Source organism: Oncorhynchus kisutch, linkage group LG14 (genome assembly GCF_002021735.2).
Source record: "Oncorhynchus kisutch isolate 150728-3 linkage group LG14, Okis_V2, whole genome shotgun sequence".
Taxonomy (NCBI): domain Eukaryota; kingdom Metazoa; phylum Chordata; class Actinopteri; order Salmoniformes; family Salmonidae; genus Oncorhynchus; species Oncorhynchus kisutch.
The window spans coordinates 38,224,224-38,246,632 of record NC_034187.2 but is presented as its reverse complement, the minus strand read 5'-3'; the positions used below and the strand labels follow the sequence as shown (position 1 = coordinate 38,246,632).

Sequence of the window (22,409 nt, the reverse complement as noted above, 5' to 3'; positions counted from 1 at the left end):
CCTATTCCCCCTCAGGAGACTGAAAATATTTGACATGGGTCCTCAGATCCTCAAAGTTCTTCAACTCCACCATCGAGAGCATGGTTGCATCATCTCCTGGTATGGCAACTGCTCGGCCGAAAGGTGCTACAGAGGGTAGGTTGTACGGTCCAGTACATCACTGGGGCCAAGCTTCCTGGACCATCCAGGACCTCTATGCCAAGCAGTGTCAGAGGAAGGCCCTAAATATGGTCAAAGACTTCAGCCACCCTAGTCATAGACTGTTCTCTCTGCTACCACACAGCAAGCGGTACCAGAGTGTCAAGTCTAGGTCCAAAAGGCTCCTTAACAGCTTCTACCCCCAAGCCATAAGCCTGCTGAACTGAACAGGTAATCAAATGGCTACCCAGACTATATAGATTTTTTTTATGCTACTGCTACTCGAATTTTAACATCTATGTATTTTTGCTTTACCTCTACCTACATGTACATATTAACTGAATTACTTAGACTAACCTGTACCCCTGCACATTGACTCAGTACCTGTACTCCCTGTATATAGCCTCATTGTTATTTTATTGTGTTACTTATTTGTGATTTTAAAAATATATATTTTTTAAACTTTATTTAGTAACTATTTTCCTAACTCTTATTTTTCGTAACTGCATTGTTGGTAAGTAAGCATTTCAGGTAGGGTCTCCACCTGTTGTATTCAGTGCATGTGACAAATAATTTGATTCCATCTCTAAGACATTTTTGCCTGTGTTTTTTTTCTATTTTTTTTATTTTTGTCCTTCAAATGTTGAATTGACCAGGGGCAGGTCATCAGTTGTTTAACAGCGCTTTGGTCTCTTTGAGAAAGTACCCCTATCCACCATCAAAGACCCTGCATTTTGCACAAACGCACGACGAGGGCTTGTGGCTTGGCCGTTTCACAAAAGTGAACCTGCGTTTGGAGTGTGGAGCACAGAGTGCATCCGCTCTGGGAGGCTGCAGTCATAAGCATTCTCTCACATTAGCCTAGGTAGAGTATAAATAGACCTTACGCAACCCAGTTTGATATGACATTATGTAATTACAGAGAAAGCTGCTAGGTTCACATGAGAGCCGTTCTTGACCAGTCTCCGTCTGCATCGCGGCCGAGTAGGCGTTTTAATATTGATATTAACGAGCGATGGCAGCGCCGTATCGCATCGATTCTAATGCAGAGCTCGGCTATTCCGTGGTCTCAATGGTAGAGGGCAGTGACAGATGGGTTGAGAACGAAAGGGAGGTTCGACGAGGCCTATTTGATGAAGTGTCATGTGTTTCTGCATATCATAACACGGGTCATGGACTATCCATTTTGAAGATGACCCATTTTCCTCTGACGGAAGGTGAATTGTGTAGAGACCGTAGGGATACTGTAGCTCATTATAAACTGTACAGGATACGTCCACTTATAGATGGCCTACTTGGCTCGCTCATCTCAGAAAGGCCCACTGCTCCACTTTCCATACAGCCCTACTCTCTACTGTACACATTCACTATCTAGGCTGCTCACGTAATATGTTATGGAAGAGTTCAACGCTGACAGAGACAGAGACACACATTCTGTGCAGTAATAGTAACAGAATGATAGAACTTCCCTCAAACCCCCCCTGGGACACTACAAAATGTAGACACACGCACAAAATCACACTCTGTTGTCAGAATTCTGACCCTCCCCCCCTTATATATTAGTGTTATTTTTTTGCAATCGCTAACCCCTGTTGCCAGGGGGCAGATGTGGTTGGAAGCTTAGGCTGCTACACCAGACTCTTCACTCCCACTCCGTTTAGTTCATCTATATGATAAGACTGGTAACTTCCTCGTCTAGCAGTGGTTCACCATGTTCACTTTACGGCACCCTGCGCATTGATTTGGTGCCGACATGTGACCTGCCAGACATGCGTTTCATAAAGCAGGGAGCCGAGATGCATTTTGGTGTGTGTGTGTGTGTGTGTTTTCTTTTCTCACTGAGCGATAATGGACCTCCTTGTAAATAATGCAGCGGTGGGAGTGCTCCCTTTCGCATTGCACCACCTTTTTGTCAAGACAATTCTGCTCTTTTCCACTCGTCTGGCTCGCCTTAGGAAACGCTCCTTTGTCCTTCTTGACTCTCATTGTGAACCTTAGCCTAAGCAATACAGAGACGGTGGTGGAAACAAAGGAGGAGGAAGCTTTATGGTACTGTATTATGGCCCATCCATCTACCTGGTACTACCGTAACAGACCCACACAACCTCTTCAGTGAGGCTCTCGCTGTAAAGACTGCCGTATAATGCACGTAGCATTTCGTCAATGATATGGCTACCTATAGTGCTAATGGGATTCCGCTCCCACTTGCTGCCGTCTCAGCTGGCCATGGCAGGTATTCACTGAGCAGCCAGTGGGTCTTCTCTTGACACCGCTGGTCTGATTCTGTGTAGAGTACTGGCTTTTAGAGCTCCTGGCTAGCCTCGCTGCCCGTCCTGATGAAAGCAGGCCCAGTGTACTACGCTAATGGATAGAGGGGAGGCTCTCCTCAAGCTCTCTTTCCCTCTCACACACTCACACTCTCTCTCTCTCACACACACACACACACAACCTGGTTGCCTCCACTGAGCTGAGGGGAAGACCAGAGTCCACAAATCAAGGGGAATCACTTTTTAATTAGGAAGTGCCCATTTCAGTAATAATAATTTATCACATAATGATTCCCACAACTCTTCATCTTGTCTGTGTTGTCTCCATGTTTTTGCCTAGTAGACACAGGGTGGTTTTGGTGACTTCCCATGCAGCGTGTTGACCTTGTTGACACACACTTGTCAGTCAGCCCCTAGCACAGGTCAGGACAAGTTATCTCCCCGCAGCACATGTAGACAGCGTTGGGCTTGCTTTACTCATTCCCATCCCCCACAGCAGCCCCTCCCCCTTTCCCTCCTCCTCCACCTCCTTCCCTTTTTAGGTTTCTGAGAGGGACACTATTCTGTTAGCGTTCACTTGCCTAAGCAGTAACTACTATTTATTTGGTCGGCCTCTCCTAATCTCCCTCGTCCCCCCCCCCCCCCCCCAGTTGCCTAGCAGCAATGGGAGAGTTTGACAGTGTTGACGTTGCCTGCATGGGGGCACTTCCTGTAAACACTCAGAGACATTAAGCCACTCTGTGCTCTCTCTCTCTCTTTCTGTGTCTCTCTATCTCGCCGCCTCCGCTCTCATCCACAGTGGAAGAAAGGCAGTGGGAGTCAGAGTTGAGGTGGCCCAAAATAAACCCCTTTCTCCAAATAGACATGACTGGAAAGGGAAAGTGTTATTTTAATATGAATGCTTTTATCGTATGGGGGAACAAGACGCTTGCTGCAGGACTGTTTGTTTTGAGATGTATTTATTTAGGGCTCTATAAAAAATTTTTTACTGATTCCGTTCAGTTTTTCCCAAAATTAAAAATTTCTCCGTTTCGTTTTCCCAGGTTTCTGTTTTCTGAAAATCACAATTGTTAATAGAAAATCGATTAAATTGGATGTTCTAAGTCTACAACCAAGCTTAAACCACTTCAGGAGAAGACTTTTGAGGTCTAGGAGAACTGAGAAATTTAGAGTTTTGGGTGTAGTTACCCTTTAATTCCCTAGCAAGGGGCTGTTGTTTTGATGTTTTGTATGTGATGGTAGACTTTTCAAAACAAAATACCCATTGGATTGAGACAAATAATCATGGTATTATTCTGCCAGGTAGGCATAGTCTACTTTATAGTTAACATTCAATTGAGAAGGTTTTTTGGGAAAGCCTTTCCATCTACCAGAAGAATTTTCATTAGCATCATCGCTAACGGCTACACAAAGTGGTAGATGTGCGCCCTTACATACACAGCCCCCGGGGGGGGGGATTCTCGTTGCCTCTTCAGAAAGTTGCTGGAAATTTGAATCACTGTTCATATTTTATGATAAACTTGGGCAAATGTAATACATTTTTGCGGAAACACATTTCAGTTGAATGCGTTCAGTTGTACAACTGACTAGGTATCCCCGTTTCCCTACATTTTCAATGCATTTAGTTGATCCCTACTAAGTTCAATGCTATTGTTGAATTCCGTTTTAATGTCTGGATTCCGTGATTCTGTCCGTGTTCTCCGCATCACACATTTTAAAGGGCCCTAAATGGATTCTCTGTCTGTGAGCAACCAGAACAGAATGGAAATGATAGTTACTGACCAGGGACATTTACGCAAAGAGCTGGTGTCACTCTGCATTAGCCTGTGTCTCTAATGTGTCCTCACTTGGACACAACTCAGTAAGCCTTTTTGGCCAATGCATATTATCACAGCAAAATATGTGCATGCCTTGGATTAGGGACAGATCATGTATACATGCTCATATTGAGCTAGCTTCATTCACACCTCGTGAATATCATGTCCGTGTCCTTTTTGTAGTCTGTGAAACAACAAACATTAGCCAACCTACATCTTTAACTCCCCTCGTTCTCTCTCTCTCTCTCTCTCTGTCAGCTCTGTGCCAGGCAAGATGACCACAGCCAGGTATCGGCCCACCTGGGACCTGGCACTGGACCCGCTGGTCTCCTGCAAACTCTGCCTTGGAGAGTTCCCGCTGGAGCAGATGACCACCATTACTCAGTGCCAGTGTGTCTTCTGTACACTAGTGAGTGCCCTTTCATCGTCTTTTACCCATCTTATCAAAATGTCCTCTGTATGCATTAGGGCTGGCTCAGTAATCGTGTAACCGCTGATTTATGGATGAAGACCGTCATCAAAATTAAATAATCGGCATAACCGTTTTTATGGATTACAAAATGTAATAGTTTTTAATCAAATTCATATTCAAGTCAACAAACGGAGTAAATAAAGTGAGCCTTGTTTACATCTATCAACTCAAATAAGGATGCAGAGTAGCAAAACTAGTCAGTTAACTAGTCACAAAGCAAAAACAGGTTTTTAGAAGATTTTGCAAATGTATTAAAAATAAAAACTGATCACATTTGACCTAGTATTCAGACCCTCTACTCAGTACTTTGTTGAAGCACCTTTGGCAGCAATTACAGCCTCAAATCTTCTTTGGTATGATGCTACAAGCTTGGCGCACCTATATTTGGGGAGTTTATTTGTCGCTGAAAAACATCCCCACAGCATGATACTGCCACCACCATGCTTCACCATAGGGCTGGTGCCAGGTTTCCACCAAATGTGACGCTTGGCATTCAGGCCAAAGAGTTCAATCTTGGTTTCATCAGACCAGAGAATGAATGTTTTCCATGGTTTGAGAGTCCTCTACATGCCTTTTGGCAAACTCCAAGCGGGCTGTCATGTGCCTTTTACTGAGGAGTGGCTTCTGTCTGGCCACTCTACTAAGGCCTGATTTGGTGGAGTGCTGCAGAGATGGTTGTCCTTCTGGAAGGTTCTCATCTCCACAGAGGAATTCAGAGTGACCTTTGGGTTCTTGGTCACCTCCCTGACCAAGGCCTTTCTCACCCGATTGTTCAGTTTGGCCGGGCAGCCAGCTTTAGGACAAGTTTTGGCGTTTTCTAAACTTCTTCCATTTAAGAATGATTATTCTTGGGAACAATCATTGTTCTTGGGAACCTTCAGTGCTGCATACATTTTTTGGTACCCTTCTGCAGATCTGTGCCTTGACACAATCCTGTCTCAGAGCTCAACGGACAATTCCATCAACCTCATGGTTTGATTTTTTTCTCTGACATGCACTGTCAACTGTGGGACCTTACATAGACAGGTGTGTCTTTCCATGTCATGTCCAATCAATTGAGTTTACCACAGGTGGACTCCAATCAAGTTGTAGAAACATCTCAAGGCTGATCAATGGAAACAGGAAGCACCTGAGCCCAATTTCAAGTCTCATAGCAAAGGGTCTGAATACTAGGTATTTCTAAAAACCTGTTTTTGCTTTTTTCATTATGGGGTATTGTGTGTAGATTGAAGTATTTTTTTAAATTTTTTATACATTTTAGAATAAGGCTGTAACGTAAAAAAATGTGGAAAAAATCAAGGGGTCTGAATACTTTTCCAATGCACTGTGTGGGTGGGTGGGTGGGCTGAAGCTTGGCCGCAAGACATTAACTCAAAGCACACATCAAAATCCACAAATAAATTGTTAATTGACCACAAAATCAGTCTCTGGACTTGAACCCCATTGAAAACCTGTTTTTAAAATAAAAGAATGTTGAAGAGGGCACTCCATTAACACAGATGAAGGATATCATGGATCTGGAAAGATTCTGTATAGCAAATTAGTAAGAATGTCTCACCCCATGTTCAAGAATGGCCTTTTACCCTTTATTCAGATTACAACCTCTCACTTTCAGTTATTTGAAAAGGAAATAATCTCCCAAATATCGCTATTTTTAAAACAAGCCATAGACAGTTTGTTGAGATTTCAATTTAATCCACGAGAAAGGACCGAACAAATAATACAATAAATATTGTGGTTAAACTCAAATTTACTAATTGGAGAGAAAAAAAAAAAAAGTTTAATCTTCATAACTTGTATCATAAATATGACTGGTGGAGTTATGTCCCACATGCAGCTCAGGTTGCACATTTTGGGGAATATTCAGAGGTGTAAACTTTCCATGGAAATATATGCAAATTAATATTAAGTTAGTAAATATTATGTTTTTGCATTAGATATATTTACCATATCATATGGAGACAGAAATATAAACATTTGACCTTATCTTAAGTAGACATAATTGCAAATGATTAAATCCTTCTAATATAATTTTTAGTTACAAATTGAACTTTAATTCAATTAGTTGACTCTTCACATGAGATGATTTCACTGAACAACAAAAGAAAGGGATATTGAATGATCTCCAATGATCCGTCACATCTCCCCAAAAAGTTTTCAACATACATCTGTAAAATGATACTCAAGAAATGAAAGCTTTGGTTGTCTTCCTCTCAGGCTTCCATGTCTTCTCCCTGGACCTCCTCAATGTCCACCTCTTGAACATCAGACTATGAGGCCTCATCTTCACTGTCACTTTCCAACCCAGTTGAGGATGGCTCGTTGTCAGGCTCAAAAAGCCCAAAATTTGCCGGATGGCCACCAATTTTTAAACCCTGTTGTCAACCTGTTGCGTGCTTTGGTGTGTGTGTGTTCCCAAACAAGGACCAGTTGTGCTCTGATGCGGCTGATGTTGGTGGGATTTGGAGAATGATGGAGGCAACAGGGGAAAGAGCCTCAGATCCACAAAGTCCCTTCCACCAGGTGGCTGATGAGATATTTTGGCACGACTGCCATATTGCATCTCCATCCCAAAGCCCTTGCTTGGAAGTGTACTTCGCCAGACTGCCAAGAACCTTGCCCTCATCCAGGCCAAGGTGGCGAGACACGGTAGTGATGACACCATAGACCTTGTTGATCTCTGCACCAGACAGGATGCTCTTGCCTGCATACTTGCGGTTCAACATGTACATTGTGGCTTATATGGGCTTCAGGCAGAAGTCTTCACGCTTTTTGATGCATTTCAGAACTGCGGTGTACTCCGCTTGGAGCAACAGTGAAGTGGGCAGGGCAGTATGGATTTCTTCTCTTACATCTGCAAGCAGAGTCTGAACATCAGACAGGATAGCATTGTCTCCATGCAATGGCTACTGCTATAGGTTTCAGGAGTTTAAGGCTGCTTACCACTCTCCCATAATACATCATCCAGGAGGATCCTCATGATGGGGCTGTCCATATCGGCAGTGATATGGTAATTTCTTCGAGAGCCTCCTTCCCCTCCAGGAGACTGTCAAACATGATGACAACACCACCCCAACAGGTGTTGCTGGGCAGCTTCAATGTGGTGCTCTTATTCTGCTCACTTTGCTTGGTGGGGTAGATTGCTGCTTTAACTTGATAACCATTTCCTTGGCTCTCTTGTAGAGTGTAGCCATTGTTTTCATTGCCATGCTGTCCCTGAGGAGCAGATTCAATGCATGAACAGCACAGCCAATGGATGTGATGTGAGCGTAGGACTCTTCCACTTGAGACCAAGCAGCCTTCATGTTCGCAGCATTGTCTGTCACCAGTACAAATACCTTCTGTGGACCAAGGTCATTGATGACTGCCTTCAGCTCATCTGCAATGTAGAGACTGGTGTGTCTGTTGTCCCTTGTGACTGTGCTCTTGTAGAATACTGGTTGAGGGATAGAAATTATGTAGTTAATTATTCCCTGCCCACCCATCAGAGATGACTGCAATAGTCTACTTTCTCTATGATTTTCTTGACCTTCACTTGAACTCTGCATCCAGCAAATTAGTAGATAAAGCATGTCTGGCTGGAGGGGTGTATGCTGAGCGAAGAACATTCAGAAATCTCTACCAATACACGTTGCCTGTGAGCATCAGAGGTGAACCAGTTGCATACACAGCTCGAGTAAGACATTCATCAGAATTTATCTGACTGTGTTCCTCCATTGAGTCAAAATAACTTCTGATTCCAGGAGGACCATGAGCTGTTGCTGTCGATAAGGTCTCTGATTCATCCTTTTCACCTCGAATAGAAGTGGAGGGACTTTTGTCAGAGGTTGCTAGTTGTGACCGCTGAGGCAACTTTATGCACTTGGCCAGATGATTCTGCAGCTTTGTTCCATTCTTCTTCACATGATTTGGTACAGTATTTGCAAATGTACAAAGCTTTTCCTTCTACATTAGCTGCAGTGAAATGTCTCCACACATCAGATGGTGCCCGTGGCATTTTCATGTTAAGATTAGAAAAAAAACATGAAACAGGTCCAATTAACACTCCTCAGTTAGCAGGCTCAAGCAAGCTAAAACCCACATGGTAGCAAAAAATAATTAGCAGACATTGTTAACAAGTTAGAAATGATTTAAACACACTTTGCTGTAGGCTACTATTTACTAGTTAACAAAAATCATGTGTGTCATATAAAATATATTCAAGGCTCAGAGTCTTAATCCTCACAGGGTGAGGCTGCTGGAGTATTAGAAACAGGCGATCCAATAATTTTGATAATACTTTTTAGACAATCTCTTTCTCTGAGAAATTGTATTAATATAAAATAATGTGCATACAATACAATGCATCTCAGTATTAGTATTATTTATTTTATGCAGTCTTTTTTTGCTCATCTTTATCAAGGGATCCAATCATTCCGGACCCCACTGTACCTCACATACTTAGTTAATACTTAGATCTAGTACCTATTGGGAGTGAGCAACTCCTACACACGTAAGTGCATGGTCCGCCTACCAGGGTAAATCTGAAATCTCACTGCAACTTTAAATCCCTTCTCGACTTCCTGATCTTGCTATTTTGTTTGCATTGCATGGACAGAAATATAACTTGTATCTTCCAGTGTTTACATGTCATTAAACTACAGTGAACTACCATTTCTCCTGCAGTCAATCTGGACTGATGTCCGGTTGCATGAATTCAGAGAGGCAAATGGACATTTGACCTGACAAGCAAGCTGGTACCACAGCCATGACTCTGCCAGCATGGGAAATGTCTAAACATGCTTGAAAACTCAGCCCCTCTTATCCCTCCGCCTTAATATGAATCATGCTATTTTTCTCGCCACTCAGTGTTTGGAGGGTGGGAGAAATACAAAACATGAAAAACCATTTGTTTTCCCGAACCATAAAAATAATGAGGCATAAAAAGTCAATAACTCAGTGATAAATATCAGGTGTGCTGTACTTGTTTTACGACAATGGCCTATTTGAACAGTGAAGCATCGCGCCATTAACAGATTCTGATTATACCGTTCCTGTTCACTGGAGCTCAATCATAGCTATGAAAAGAGCAATGGCTTTTTAGTTTGGACAGGATTTGTACCACAATGCAAGCGTACATCTTGTAGCTGAGAGGAGCCTTAGTTTAGAAGTCCCTCTATCTTTATCTCATTCATTTTTAAAAAATACTTTCATTAGGATGTTATGTGGTTAGCATGCTTCTCTTCAGCTAAGTAGACACTGTACATAAAGAAATGGATAGCAGAATGAATAGTCAATGCCAAAAGCAGAGAACATCTACTATGGGTTTCAGAGAGGGAAAGGCACAGTGGAGTTTGTCATCGCACCACACAATATGCCTACACATTTTTCTGATTGACTGCGCGGCCATAGAATGAGGTCAATGTTATGCTCCCCTCCCCCCCCCTTTTTCTTTCAGTGCCTGAAGCAGTATGTGGAACTCCTGATCAAAGAGGGCCTTGAAACTGCAATTAGCTGTCCAGACTCTGCCTGTCCAAAACGAGGACACTTGTTGGAAAATGAGGTATTATTTCCAACTATTTGTATTTTACTGTTAATCCTTTGATTTGAGGGGAAGATATAATTATGATATTGATACATTGAATGAGAAACAGTACCCTCACACTTCAGCTGGCGCTTATTTCCAGTGAACAGTTGCTTAATTGTAGTAAAACCTTTCTTACAACATTACGCACATACACATCTTCATAATTCATTTGAGTGAATTCATGATCACAATACACAAAAGTTGTGGCAAGTCGGAGGATAATTGCATATGATTTTACTGGACTTGATGCTTGCATTTTACAGCAACAAAACAGAATCCATGCAGAATTGACAGACGTTTCTTTCATAAAATGTGTTCGTATCAAGACGACAACAGGGAGGTTACACAGACACAACGCAACAGACATGATAGAGGAAACTAGCCTGAGGGCCAGTCTGGTTTGTCACATCAACTTCTTGTCATTCATTGTCATGCCATTGATCGGCTTGACATTGAGCAATGGAGTTGGCAAGAACAAACAGATCCGGGACCTGGCTCTGACTATTTCATAGTGAGGCACAATGCATTCCATGTATACCATCAGATCATCAAGGAAAACCATTGTGACCAAAGCCCCTCAACTTCACCATTCTTTGGTAAAGCCGTAAGGGAACACTAGTCGCCACAGAAGAGGATTTTCTGTGTGTCGTTGTGGCGGATGAAGAACAAAAAAGGGGCAGTCGGCTTTGAAGGTGTGTACTTTAGGTTTCCAAAAAAGAAGAAAATAAGTCATATTATTCAAACAAGCTAGTGGTGATGGCAGCCGGCCTTTCTGCACTGCTCGTTCACGTCTACAAAGGCCTTTTTCACCACTCCAGCCAACTGCAGGTCGTCATCGGGCGACGTGCCTGAGAAGTCGCTAGACCAGTCTAAGGTGTCAACTATGCCCGTCTTAGACAAAATGTCATTCAGGTTGTAGGTCTCATCCAACTTACATTGTGGATGTTACGCTCGTGCCTCCATGTACTGGATCCTCACTGGCCCCGTCGCAAAGTTCTCTCATGTGAGCTGCTTCTCCAGCCCAGTGGTGAAGTCCAGCTTCTCCAGCCCTCGTCAGGGAGCATAATGAGCATGCTCACCTTAGTTCCTTCATAGGGCATCTCCAGAATCTGAAAGTGGACATTGATTGTCATTTTCATATTTTCCACAGGCAGTTTCTAAATCTTGCTCACTTTGAACCTGATCTTCTCCGTCAATGGACTCCTCAAATGCCTCTCTCCACTTGCCCTTGAAGTAGATTGCAGTCACCAACTCTAGTTTTGTTAAATAGTTGAAAGTCCCCTCCCGTCAGGTAATTCATTTTACACTCTATTTCTGCACCCAGCTTTATACGTACCCCCCCCCCCCCCCCCCTCTGCACTGGGCCTCCAACTCGGCGCCGTAGTACTTCTTGCTTTCACTGAGGAAAGCCTCAGCAGACTGATAAGACTGCTCTCCTTACAGATGGTTGGCCAGGCTCAGTGCGTATGGGGCTCCCCCTTTGTTCAGCACAGACAGATGATCCTCTTCAATCTACAGACAATACCCCATAATGACAAAGCAAAAACTGATGCTGCCACCACCATGCTTCACTGTAGGGATAATGCCAGGTTTCCTCCAAACGCGACCCTTGGCATTCAGGCCAATGACTTTAATCTTGGTTTCATGAGACCCAGAGAATCTTGTTTCTCATGATCTGAGACTATTTTAGGTGCCTTTTGGCAAACTCCAAGCGGGCTGTCTTGCCTTTTACTGAGGAGTGGCTTCCGTCTGGCCACTCTACCATAAAGGCCTGATTGGTGGAGTGCTGCAGAGATGGTTCTTCTGGAAGGTTCTCCCATCTCAACAGAGGAACTCTGGAGCTCTGAGTGACCATTTGGGTTCTTGGTCACTTCCCTGACCAATGCCCTTCTCCCCCGATTGCTCAGTTTGGCTGGGCGGCCAGCTCTAGGAATAGTCTTGGTGGTTGCATACTTCTTCTATTTAAGAATAATGGAGGCCACTGTATTCTTGGTGACCTTCATTTCTGCAGGCAGCTCTACAGACAATTCCTTCGACCTTGTTTTTTTCCCTGACATGCGCTGTCAAATATGGGACCTTCTATAGGCAGGTGTGTGCCTTTCCAAATCATGTTCAATCAATTGAATTTACCACAGGTGGACTCCAATCATGTTGTAGAAACCTCTCAAGGATGATCAATGGAAACAGGATACACCGGAGCTCAAGTTTCAGTCTCATAGCAAAGAGTTTGAATACCTATGTCAATAAGGTATTTCTGTTTTAAAAATTAATACATTTGCAAACATTTCTAAAAAAGGTATCGTGTGTTGATTGATGTAAAAAAATACATATTTGATTTGTTTTAGAATACAGCTGTAACGTTATATAATGGGGGGAAAAGTCATGGGGTCTGAATACTCTCAGAATGTACTTCAGGTAAAAATAATACATATTTAAGTATTTTCTTTTCCTCCATATTTACAGTTAGTACGGTAGTTATTTACACATGCGGGGGAAGTGGAAAGTTCCAATTTAAAGGGATAGTTACAGAAATAGTTAGTCTCCTTACCTTTAAACTTGTATGGGCCAAGATTAATTCACTCTTCAGATTTATTTACTAAGCCGCTGCTATCAACTGCTAATATTAGCATTGATGACCAAAACCAATTCATTTCAAGTGGCCGTCGTGGATTTGAAAGACATAAAAAAATATATCAGGGATTAGTGTCTTTCCTGGCCCAATATACTTATTTACTTTTTCTTGATATTTAGACCTTTTGAACATGTTCAATGACTATGAACATATAGGTAATGTATGTGCTTTATTTAGGTGAAAGACATCTAACACCTCCACATCCATTCCAGAGGCCTCTGAGCCTGCAGAAGGACCGTGTTTTTAATTTGGGGTCCCTTGCCGAGCAGACATTAGCCCTCTCTGTGAATACCGCTCTCCGTCTTTTCCAAAACCACCTGCAACAAACCAGTCTGGCTTAGCTCCGTCTCAGCTCTGGCCCACCTTCGAGACGTGTCGGCGTGTTTTATACAGAGTGGATGGGCCCCGCTCGTCTGTGTCCTTCCCCGATTTGAGGTCAATCCGAGGTCACTGCGCCTCACCTCCCACTCTCTGTTTCGGAGGCCGGCGGCCGTATGTTTCCAATCAATCAAAGTCACTGGTCTTTTACTGGGACCCGGCTTGTCACACCAGTCAGAGACGAGGCGTCTCTCATCCAGCCGCTGTGACAGATAAGTCTTTGACTCATAATTGACTGTTCTCACACTCAACCCCCCCACCCCCGAATGTTATTTTCATCATTGCATAATGACTACATTTAACCTTTTAGTATATGTAGCCAGTATGCAAATATACCTCTCACAGAACATGTGAATAAAACTGGTGGGCTAGTCCTAATTATGCTGAAATTGAGTGGGGTTTTGTAAATGATCATCTTCAGACTGTAGTGTGGCTGAAAGCATCATGTCCTGTATTCGTTTGGTAAGCTATCACAAGGGCATTATGTTCCTAACTCTCCCTCTTCTTTCTCCTGCAGATTGAGTGCATAGTGGCTACAGCGATTATGCAGAGATACAAGAAGCTGCAGTTTGAGAGGGGTAAGTGGGAGAGTAACCGCACTGACTGCATCACTGCTCATAGACGTGTGGGGCGTGTAGGTAATTGAGCTCCCACCTGGCTCCCTTGTCTCCCCACACCATTTAGTATTTATTAGGGATCCCCATTAGCTGCTGCCAAGGCAGAAACTACTCTTCCTGGAGTCCAATATCAATTTGACCTGAAGGACAATGACAGCCCTCTACCTTTTTTCTTATTGTGTTCTGATTTAGCCTACATTCTGTATCAAAGTGTAACACGGCCACCATCAAAGATGCATGAGGGGAAAGCCTTTTCAGGTACATTTAAAGTGATGTTAATTGGATAGGTAGTGCTATATCATGACCTACACTGTGTCTGGCTGGGGAATGTATATATCTATACGTATGTCTGTCTAAATGTCCTAATTCAAAGCCTTTAATATTTAGTCCCTGTGTTCGGTTATGAATTCATCATCTGTGGTTGTCTGTCTGTATATTTAATAAGGTCGTAAAAGTCTCACTGGGAAGTGTTAGGGGGTGCCTTTCTGCTGTGAATGGCGTATGGCTGGGCGGTATACCTGAATGCACTGTAGACCGGTATTGATGCACGAACCGGTTTGTGTTTTTACTTTACCTTGTATAACGATATTTCAATGTTTGGTTTGTTAAATGTGTTAACGCCCGGGCTCTTCGATGGTGAAATAATGTCCGTTTTTGTTGTTTCCCCCGTTTGCTACTTGAGTCGTCTCTTTCCTTCCACACACACCATTCCCCGCCCCCTGTCATTCAAGGAGAGCAGTTTTTGCGCTACCACGAGTCGCAACAACCACTCGCAATCAGTCTTCATGGTCAATGCTGCAGATCTGGCTAGTCAGCTAGATAAATGTACTTAGTCAGAGCAATGATACCAGTGCTGTTGTAGGCCTACATCAGCATGTTTGCACAATGGTATATTCTAAATAAGAGAGGAATAGGCAAAGCATGGACATTTTAGCTACATCAAAGCAGCAGTAAGATACCATTTATTTTATGTAGCATTCATTATGGTCCACTGGGAAACACTGACCGACACTTTGGTTCCTTCCCTGTCCCAATGGCCTTATTTTTTTTTCACTATTCAAAGTGCCTATTATATTCCAACTTTTGTTTGAAGTTTCATTGAACAGTATAAAACAATCAGAATGGACAAAGCCCCATTTAAAAAAAACAACAACAACAACACTTAGAATGTATGTGTTGCCACCCTAGGGTCATACGCTACTCATAAAGCACATTTATAACTTTTATTATTAACAAACCTCAAATACCATCAAAAATGTTGACATGTGCTAATCTGTGACATGGGGTTCCCACGCTAACCTCAGCCAGACTTTCACACCCACTCTATATGGCATATGCCTCGAAGGTACTCCACCCACTCAAAGGCACAAACACAGACACATATTGTGGACACACAGGGATGGAGAGTCGCAGAGCCAGAGCAGCACAGACAGGAGGGCAGGGGGCAGGGGGCTGCCATTTCGGTTCAAAAGCAACAGACTGAGGAACATGCGAGAGTCAACAGAACAGAGCCATGTGATGGCAAGCAGTGTGTGTTAGTCATTGGGACTGGATGGTTGGACTTGTTTTGTAGCCACAGACCAAACATTGAGCGTCTGCCAACTTTGTTTTAGTTTGGTAGAATCACATTTAAATAGGGTGATTGGAGAAAAATAGATGTTGATTTAGCTGCTGTGTTAAGGGAGCACCAACTGATCTATGTCAAATGACACTTGTCCTTGCGGGAGTATGTACTTGTGCATAGGTCAAAAACATGAAATAAAATATGTTTTTTTAATAGACACGAAACAAGCCAACAATTAACAGGAAAGTAGTAAACCACGTCTGGCACATAGCACCTATGTCTCTGTGTTAACACACACACACACACTTTCTGATTTGCAATGGCTTTTTGCATAGATTACAGATGGATATCCATCTGAAAGTGTGTGTTTGTGAACACAGAGACAATCACCTCGTGACCTCCTGTCTCCTCATGACCTGTCACCATGCTTTGGAAGCAGTCACTGTATACAGTACTGTTGGTGGTGACACCTGGTTTTGTGCCACCACAGAGGTGCTTCTGGACCCGTGCCGGACGTGGTGCCCATCGTCGTCGTGCCAGGCAGTGTGCCAGCTGAAGGAGATGGAGGTGGCGCAGCCCCAGCTGGTGAAGTGTGCCGTGTGCACCCTGGAGTTCTGCTCAGCCTGCAAGGCTAACTGGCACCCCGGGCAGGTCTGCCCACCCCAGGAGAACAACCTGCCCATCACCGCTTTCCTACCCGGAGAGACCAGGTATGGAACTGAACCGTCTCCTCTTCCTTCATCATATCAATCACTTCCTCTCCACCTCATCAATTCTTTGATATCCGTAGAGACCAGGTATAGATGGAGCTGGAGTTTTTCCTCTTCTTCCTCCTCTTGTCTTCACCATCTCAATCGCACTCTCCTCCCCATCACCTCCTCGAGCTAGTTGACAGAGGTTAGACTCCGTGACCGTTGAATGACATTTCGTCCCAAGAAGCATAGGTTCTCATTCTATCAGTCATTGTAACTGGCTTTCCGCAATGAGCCACACTGTAATCACTGCGTTGTTGAGACCGTAAAGTCGTACGTTTGACAGGAATAATGTCCTTATCCCGGGAAACCCTGGTCCCATTATCCTCACACACGTAAACTCACACGCTCGCGCGCCGACACACACACACAAACGGCTCGTAGTTGTTTTCTCCTAATGTGGTTGATGATCTGCCCTCACCTGCTCTCACCCCTCTACTGAGGACACTGTGAGGACACAGCATCTGGTCCCCGTGGGAACCTGTATTTACCACCCTGGATACCAGCCTAGCTACCGCTGTGTTGATGTCTCCATGAAGCCAGCTGCTCTCATGCATAACCATCCAGGCGCTAGTCATCTAGTGCCTTCTAGTGCATATTTAATATGACTGAGTGTATTGGCTGGAGCAGGTTGCCTGGTGATAGTGCTGGGACCCATGGGCTCAGATAAGGCTAGCCGGGGTTGACCAAGGTCACAGAGGAAGTCATAATGTGTCAATATAAGGAGTCAAGGCCGTAACTCTTAGCCAACCTGCATTTGGACTATTCGTCTACTTAAAACTCTAGAATGTGGTGGCCCAGTGGCAAAGCTACACTACATGACCAAAAGTATGTGGACATCTGCTTGTTGAACGTCTCATTCATAAATCATGGGCTCTGCTGCTATAACAGCCTCCACTCTTCTGGGAAGATTTTCCACTAGATGTTGAAACATTGCTGCGGGGACTGGCTTTCATTTAGCCACGAGTCAAACCGAGATTTGTCTGTCGACTCCAGAGTCCAATGGCGCCGAGCTTTACACCACTCCAGCAGACGTCCAGCAGACATTTGGCATTGCGCATGGCGATCTTAGGCTAGTGTGCGGCTGCTCGGCCACGGAAACCCATTTCATGAAGCTCCAGACGAACAGTTATTGTGCTGACGTTGCTTCCAGAGGCAATTTGGAATGGTAGTGAGTGTTGCAACCGAGGACAGACTGTTTTTATGCGCCATGCGCTTTAGCACTCCGCAGTCCCGTTCTGTGAAAGGCCTACCACTTGGTGGCTGAGCTGTTGTTGCTCCGAGACGTTTCCACTTCACAATAACAGCAGAAGTTTGACAAACTGACTTGTTGGAAAGGTGGCATCCTATGACGGTGCCACGTTGAAAGTCCCTGAGCTCTTCAGTAAGGCCATTCTACTGTCAGTGTTTGTCTATGGAGATTGCATGACCATTTTATACACCTGTCAGCAACGGGTGTGGCTGAAATAGCCGAATCCACTAATTTGAAGGGGTGTACACACATTTGTGTGTGTGTGTATATATAGTATATCTAAAAATAAAGCGAGAGAGAGGGTTGTGGAGTTGTCCTCAGATGTCACGAAAGGCCACAGTGGTTTAAAGGGAAAGTTTGGGACTTTACAAATTAGTGTTAGATGGTTCCTCACCCTGAAAAATAAGTCTATGGGCCAAAAGAAACTGTAATCCATAGTTGTTTTCTCTAAACAGCCCCAACAAACTTCATCTAACTTGAGCCATGGATTACAGTTTTTCCAGGCCCATAGACTACTTTTAGCTTGCGGAACCATCTAACATCAAGTTGTAAAACCCTGAACTTCCCCTTTAAACTCTGCCGCCTCCTCTCTCTCTCTCTACCCCCTGTCAGGACTCTTAAGTATGGCTCTTACTGTGATTACTGTACATACTGCACTTATCTAAACAATGAGCTCTGGAGTACGTTCTTCTCCTCTCTCGCCTTTCAAGAGTGTGGGAAATTAGTGTCCTAATTCGAATGGACTCCACGTACACTATTAGCCCGATCTGCACCCAGCTGACATATGCAGCAATTACCGCAAAGGGCAAATGTATTACTCTGTGGACCTTTCCCATTTTGCCTGGATCTTGCTGCCTTTTGCTGATACCATTTTTAAAATTATTTTTACATTTCTCCCATGACATTCCTCTGACATAACAGCCAGCATTCAGGAGAAGGACACTCTCTCCTTAATCCTCACACTGATCCAGGTATTTTACCTTCTGATCTTTAGCCTGTATTCCATTACATTCAGGAATGGAATCCCGTTCCTTCCAGAGTAAAAGCTAGAATCCGAAAGTCCTGATTAGTTACAAAATGACTGCCAGGGTGTCAAATGAGGTAGGACATGAAAGGTGTGCATTAATTCACTCTGGCCAGATGCGATCAATAGCCAGAGAATTGGCTCAGAAAAATGAATGTGCTTGTTCCCTGTCCGCCTCTCTGACACTTGAGAGGACAGCCGACAGCATCACCTGCTCTCCTTTCTGGCCTTCAAGAGTCAGCAGCACTCAGGTGGGAAAAGGACACAAAAGACCTGCTTTTAAGATGAATAGAAGAAAGAAAAGCCTGAAAGGAGTGGGAGAAAGAAAGGCTGAGACGAGCACACTTTACATTCTCTCATTTCGTTTGCATTTCAGGTGTTAGGAGAAAATTCTGTTGATGTTTATTGCAAGCTTAGATCTGTTGTACATTAACAAAGGCTGTTCAAGATCTGTGGCATGATAAACTGTGTGAGAGGGTAATCTCTCGTGGCATTCTGGATCTCTGATGTATCATGGTCTTTGTTTTTGCTGAATGATGCTAAAGAACAATTGTTTCAACCAACATTTGTTTTTGAAACGTAACACACTGAACATTGCTCTCTCTCTCTCTCGCGCGCGCGCTTTCTCACCGTGTCTCCTCAGCTCCTTCTACAAGAGTGACGATGACGATGGTCCCATCAAGCGCTGTCCCAAGTGTAAGGTGTACATCGAGAGGGACGAGGGCTGTGCCCAGATGATGTGCAAGAACTGCAAACACGCCTTCTGCTGGTACTGTCTGGAGTCACTGGACGTGAGTAGAGAACCTTGTCGCACGCAAACACACACCCCTTTCTAGTGGTACTTTCTGGAGCCTCTGGATATGAGTAGAACCTTGTCCCAATGTTTCCCCAAAACACCTCCCCACATCTGTGCTGCTGCAACATGTTCATATAGAATAATACACACGTATCTTTGCAAATGAGTTTTAATTTCCCCTTTCAGCATGTTGGTCCTGACTTCAATACAGCGGTCTGAAATGTGCATAGAATTCACTCTGTGTATATTTCGCATGTCTGGTGTGAGCAGTGATCCAATGTGTTATCAGGGAATAACAGCACTGCAGGAGGTGTGATAAGGCTGCAGGCGGATGGATTTCCAAATCCAAAACCAGTTTTTATGACGTTTGATACAAGACAATGGAACTGAAACGGAGGGATTTTATCTGGGCTTGTAGGAGGCTTTACTGGCAGTGGCTTAAGTCAATTCTAATTGCAGACCACAGGCGATTTTGCACCACACTGGTAATTTAAAAGCAATTTTCTCCAAGCAGCTGCCCCTACCTCTCAGTACTAATGATAGATCATTCTTTTCTCCTCTTTCTCTCTGTGTGTGTGTGTGGTGTGTGTGTGTGGTGTGTGGTGTGTGTGGTGTGTGTGTGTGTGTGTGTGTGTGACACACAGGATGACTTCCTCCTGATCCACTATGACAAAGGGCCCTGTCGAAACAAACTGGGCCACTCCAGGGCGTCTGTCATCTGGCACAGAACACAGGTGAGTAAAGTTAGTGCGCCCACTTTCCTCCTTTGTCTTTCTCTGTCTCTCACACACACTGGACTTCCCCTATGTCTGCAGCATGTGGCAGGGCACATGCAACACACTTTTCCCCCTCACACAAACACTTCCACGCGCACACATGTTTAATGTGAATAATCATGGATGGTGCTCTGTGAAAACACTAGTCGGTAGGAGAGCACAGCTTGGTCGTTGTGCTCTGTGTGTTGGCCCGTTGTTGTTTGTGTCAACATGTCTCCAGCATTGCTTTCTTACAGTATAATTTTTTTTTTCTGTGTATAATATGTGGACATTTGCACGTCACTTATGGGTTAGAGTAATGCTTTGACTCTGGCACAGTCTCTAAAGTAAAAAGCAGGGGCGCAACTTTCACTGCACATTCTGAAATTTAATTTTTGCCCCCCCCCACACACTTTTATCATTGGAATGTGATCCAAAACGAGGCAACGGTGTGCTTTAGGACCATGCGGACGCCTCCGAGGTGACTGGATAAAGAATGCGCCCCTGGTAAAATGTAACACTAGTTGCTCAATATTATTTGATGGTACTGTTAAGCTGTTCAGTTACAACATACATAATGCTTGCCACACATTATGAAATAAAAGTCAACACATCCTTTTTAGAATTCTGATTCTAATATCGAATGAGAATATTGAGTAGACGTTCTATATTTTCCTGTCCACCCAGTCGTTGTTCAGCTCTCGCTGTCATCCAGCACATATCTAGTAATAGACGAGCACATTTCCCGTGTTTAACAGAGCGTTGTGAACGCTAGCGCACACACTGACATCTGTTGCCCAGTAGGACAGGCTGAGTCATTTGAGCATGATTACAGCTTGTGGTACTGCACCTCCTTTACCCAGCCCATGCAACATCACTGCTCCCCAAGCACAGTCTCTCTCTTTAGCTCCTCATGAACGCGTAACACATACAGAAAGGACCCCGGGGCCCTTATTCACAAAAGAAGTGCTGATCTAGGATGAGGTCCTCCCTGTCAATGTCATCTTATTCATTATGGCAAAAAAACAGATCCTAGATCAGCACTCCTACTCAGACATTTCCCGAATTAAGGCCCTAATAAATCCTGCCTTTTTATAAAGAAAGCTCAGTCTCTCTGTTTTCTGTTTTCGCCTCTGTATCTGATTTTCAAATCCGTTTTGAGATTTGAGCTGAGGGGGTTGCATCCGCTAGGGACGCCATAGAAGGAATGAAGGTCACCTCTCTCGACGCTTACTGTTCTCAGACCAGACATGGTCTATTGTATACGGTAGCTTTGTCAAGGCTTTGGTTGATCTGAGCGAATAGGATATCATGTTAACACCGGTATGCCGGTGCAACTAAAGGTTCATGGGGTGCTCGTCTGGGTAAATAATGTGATTTACGGAGACCTCCGAAAAGAGGGAGATGGACAGAAATACACGAGAAGGGATCGCAACAGCAATGTATATACATGCATGGAGCTATTTTATCTAAGGTCTTTGTCATAGGGTGCCACTCTCTGCTGTCTTGTCCTTCATTGGCCCGCCCTGGGTGATCCTCAAAATGACTCTCCTACTCTGACACCGGCAGAAGTCCATTAGGTTATTCTAAGAAGGCAGGTTTGCGTGTAATTGCTACTTTCGAAGGCCGTTTTGTAGCTGAGGAGATGTTTCTGCTCGTATCTGATGCCCCCATGTGGTGAGATGGGAGACTTGCACTACCAAGATTGAAAATAACTTGCATGGTGGGTTATGACCACTTCAAACAAGAGAGCAAGTTTTGAGAAGGGAAGTGGAAATGATTTGGTGTGTATTATCTTGTTAAGGGATCTCTCATACGCTAGTCCTGTTTTTTTTAAAGTATTTTCTATATAGTGCCAATTGTGTTCTTCCTGATATATATTTGCAGTGTAGCTAAACAAATCAAATCAAATGTTATTTGTCACATACACATGGTTAGCAGATGTTAATGCGAGTGTAGCGAAATGCTTGTGCTTCTAGTTCCGACAATGCAGTAATAACGAACAAGTAATCTAACTAACAATTCCAAAAAACTACTGTCTTATACACAGTGTAAGGGGATAAAGAATATGTACATAAGGATATATGAATGAGTGATGGTACAGAGCAGCATAGGCAAGATACAGTAGATGATATCGAGTACAGTATAACATATGAGATGAGTATGTAAACAAAGTGGCATAGTTAAAGTGGCTAGTGATACATGTATTACATAAGGATGCAGTCGATGATATAGAGTACAGTATATACTTATGCATATGAGATGAATAATGTAGGGTAAGTAACATTATATAAGGTAGCATTGTTTAAAGTGGCTAGTGATATATTTACATCATTTCCTATCAATTCCCATTATTAAAGTGGCTGGAGTTGAGTCAGT

General features: G+C 43.7%; 1 protein-coding gene across 2 annotated transcripts in view; it reads left to right on the top strand.

The window, feature by feature from the left end:
• The window catches only part of rnf144aa (ring finger protein 144aa), a 57,549-nt gene that overhangs the window by 29,327 nt on the left and 5,813 nt on the right, over window positions 1-22,409 (top strand). For both annotated transcript variants that reach the window (XM_031788362.1, XM_020500888.2), the window contains 6 exons: window positions 4,481-4,631; window positions 10,132-10,236; window positions 13,788-13,848; window positions 15,942-16,161; window positions 19,123-19,270; window positions 19,920-20,009. In XM_031788362.1, the coding sequence (XP_031644222.1) occupies window positions 4,497-4,631; window positions 10,132-10,236; window positions 13,788-13,848; window positions 15,942-16,161; window positions 19,123-19,270; window positions 19,920-20,009 (759 nt within the window). In that variant the 5' untranslated portion in view covers window positions 4,481-4,496. The remainder of the gene's footprint in view (window positions 1-4,480; window positions 4,632-10,131; window positions 10,237-13,787; window positions 13,849-15,941; window positions 16,162-19,122; window positions 19,271-19,919; window positions 20,010-22,409) is intronic.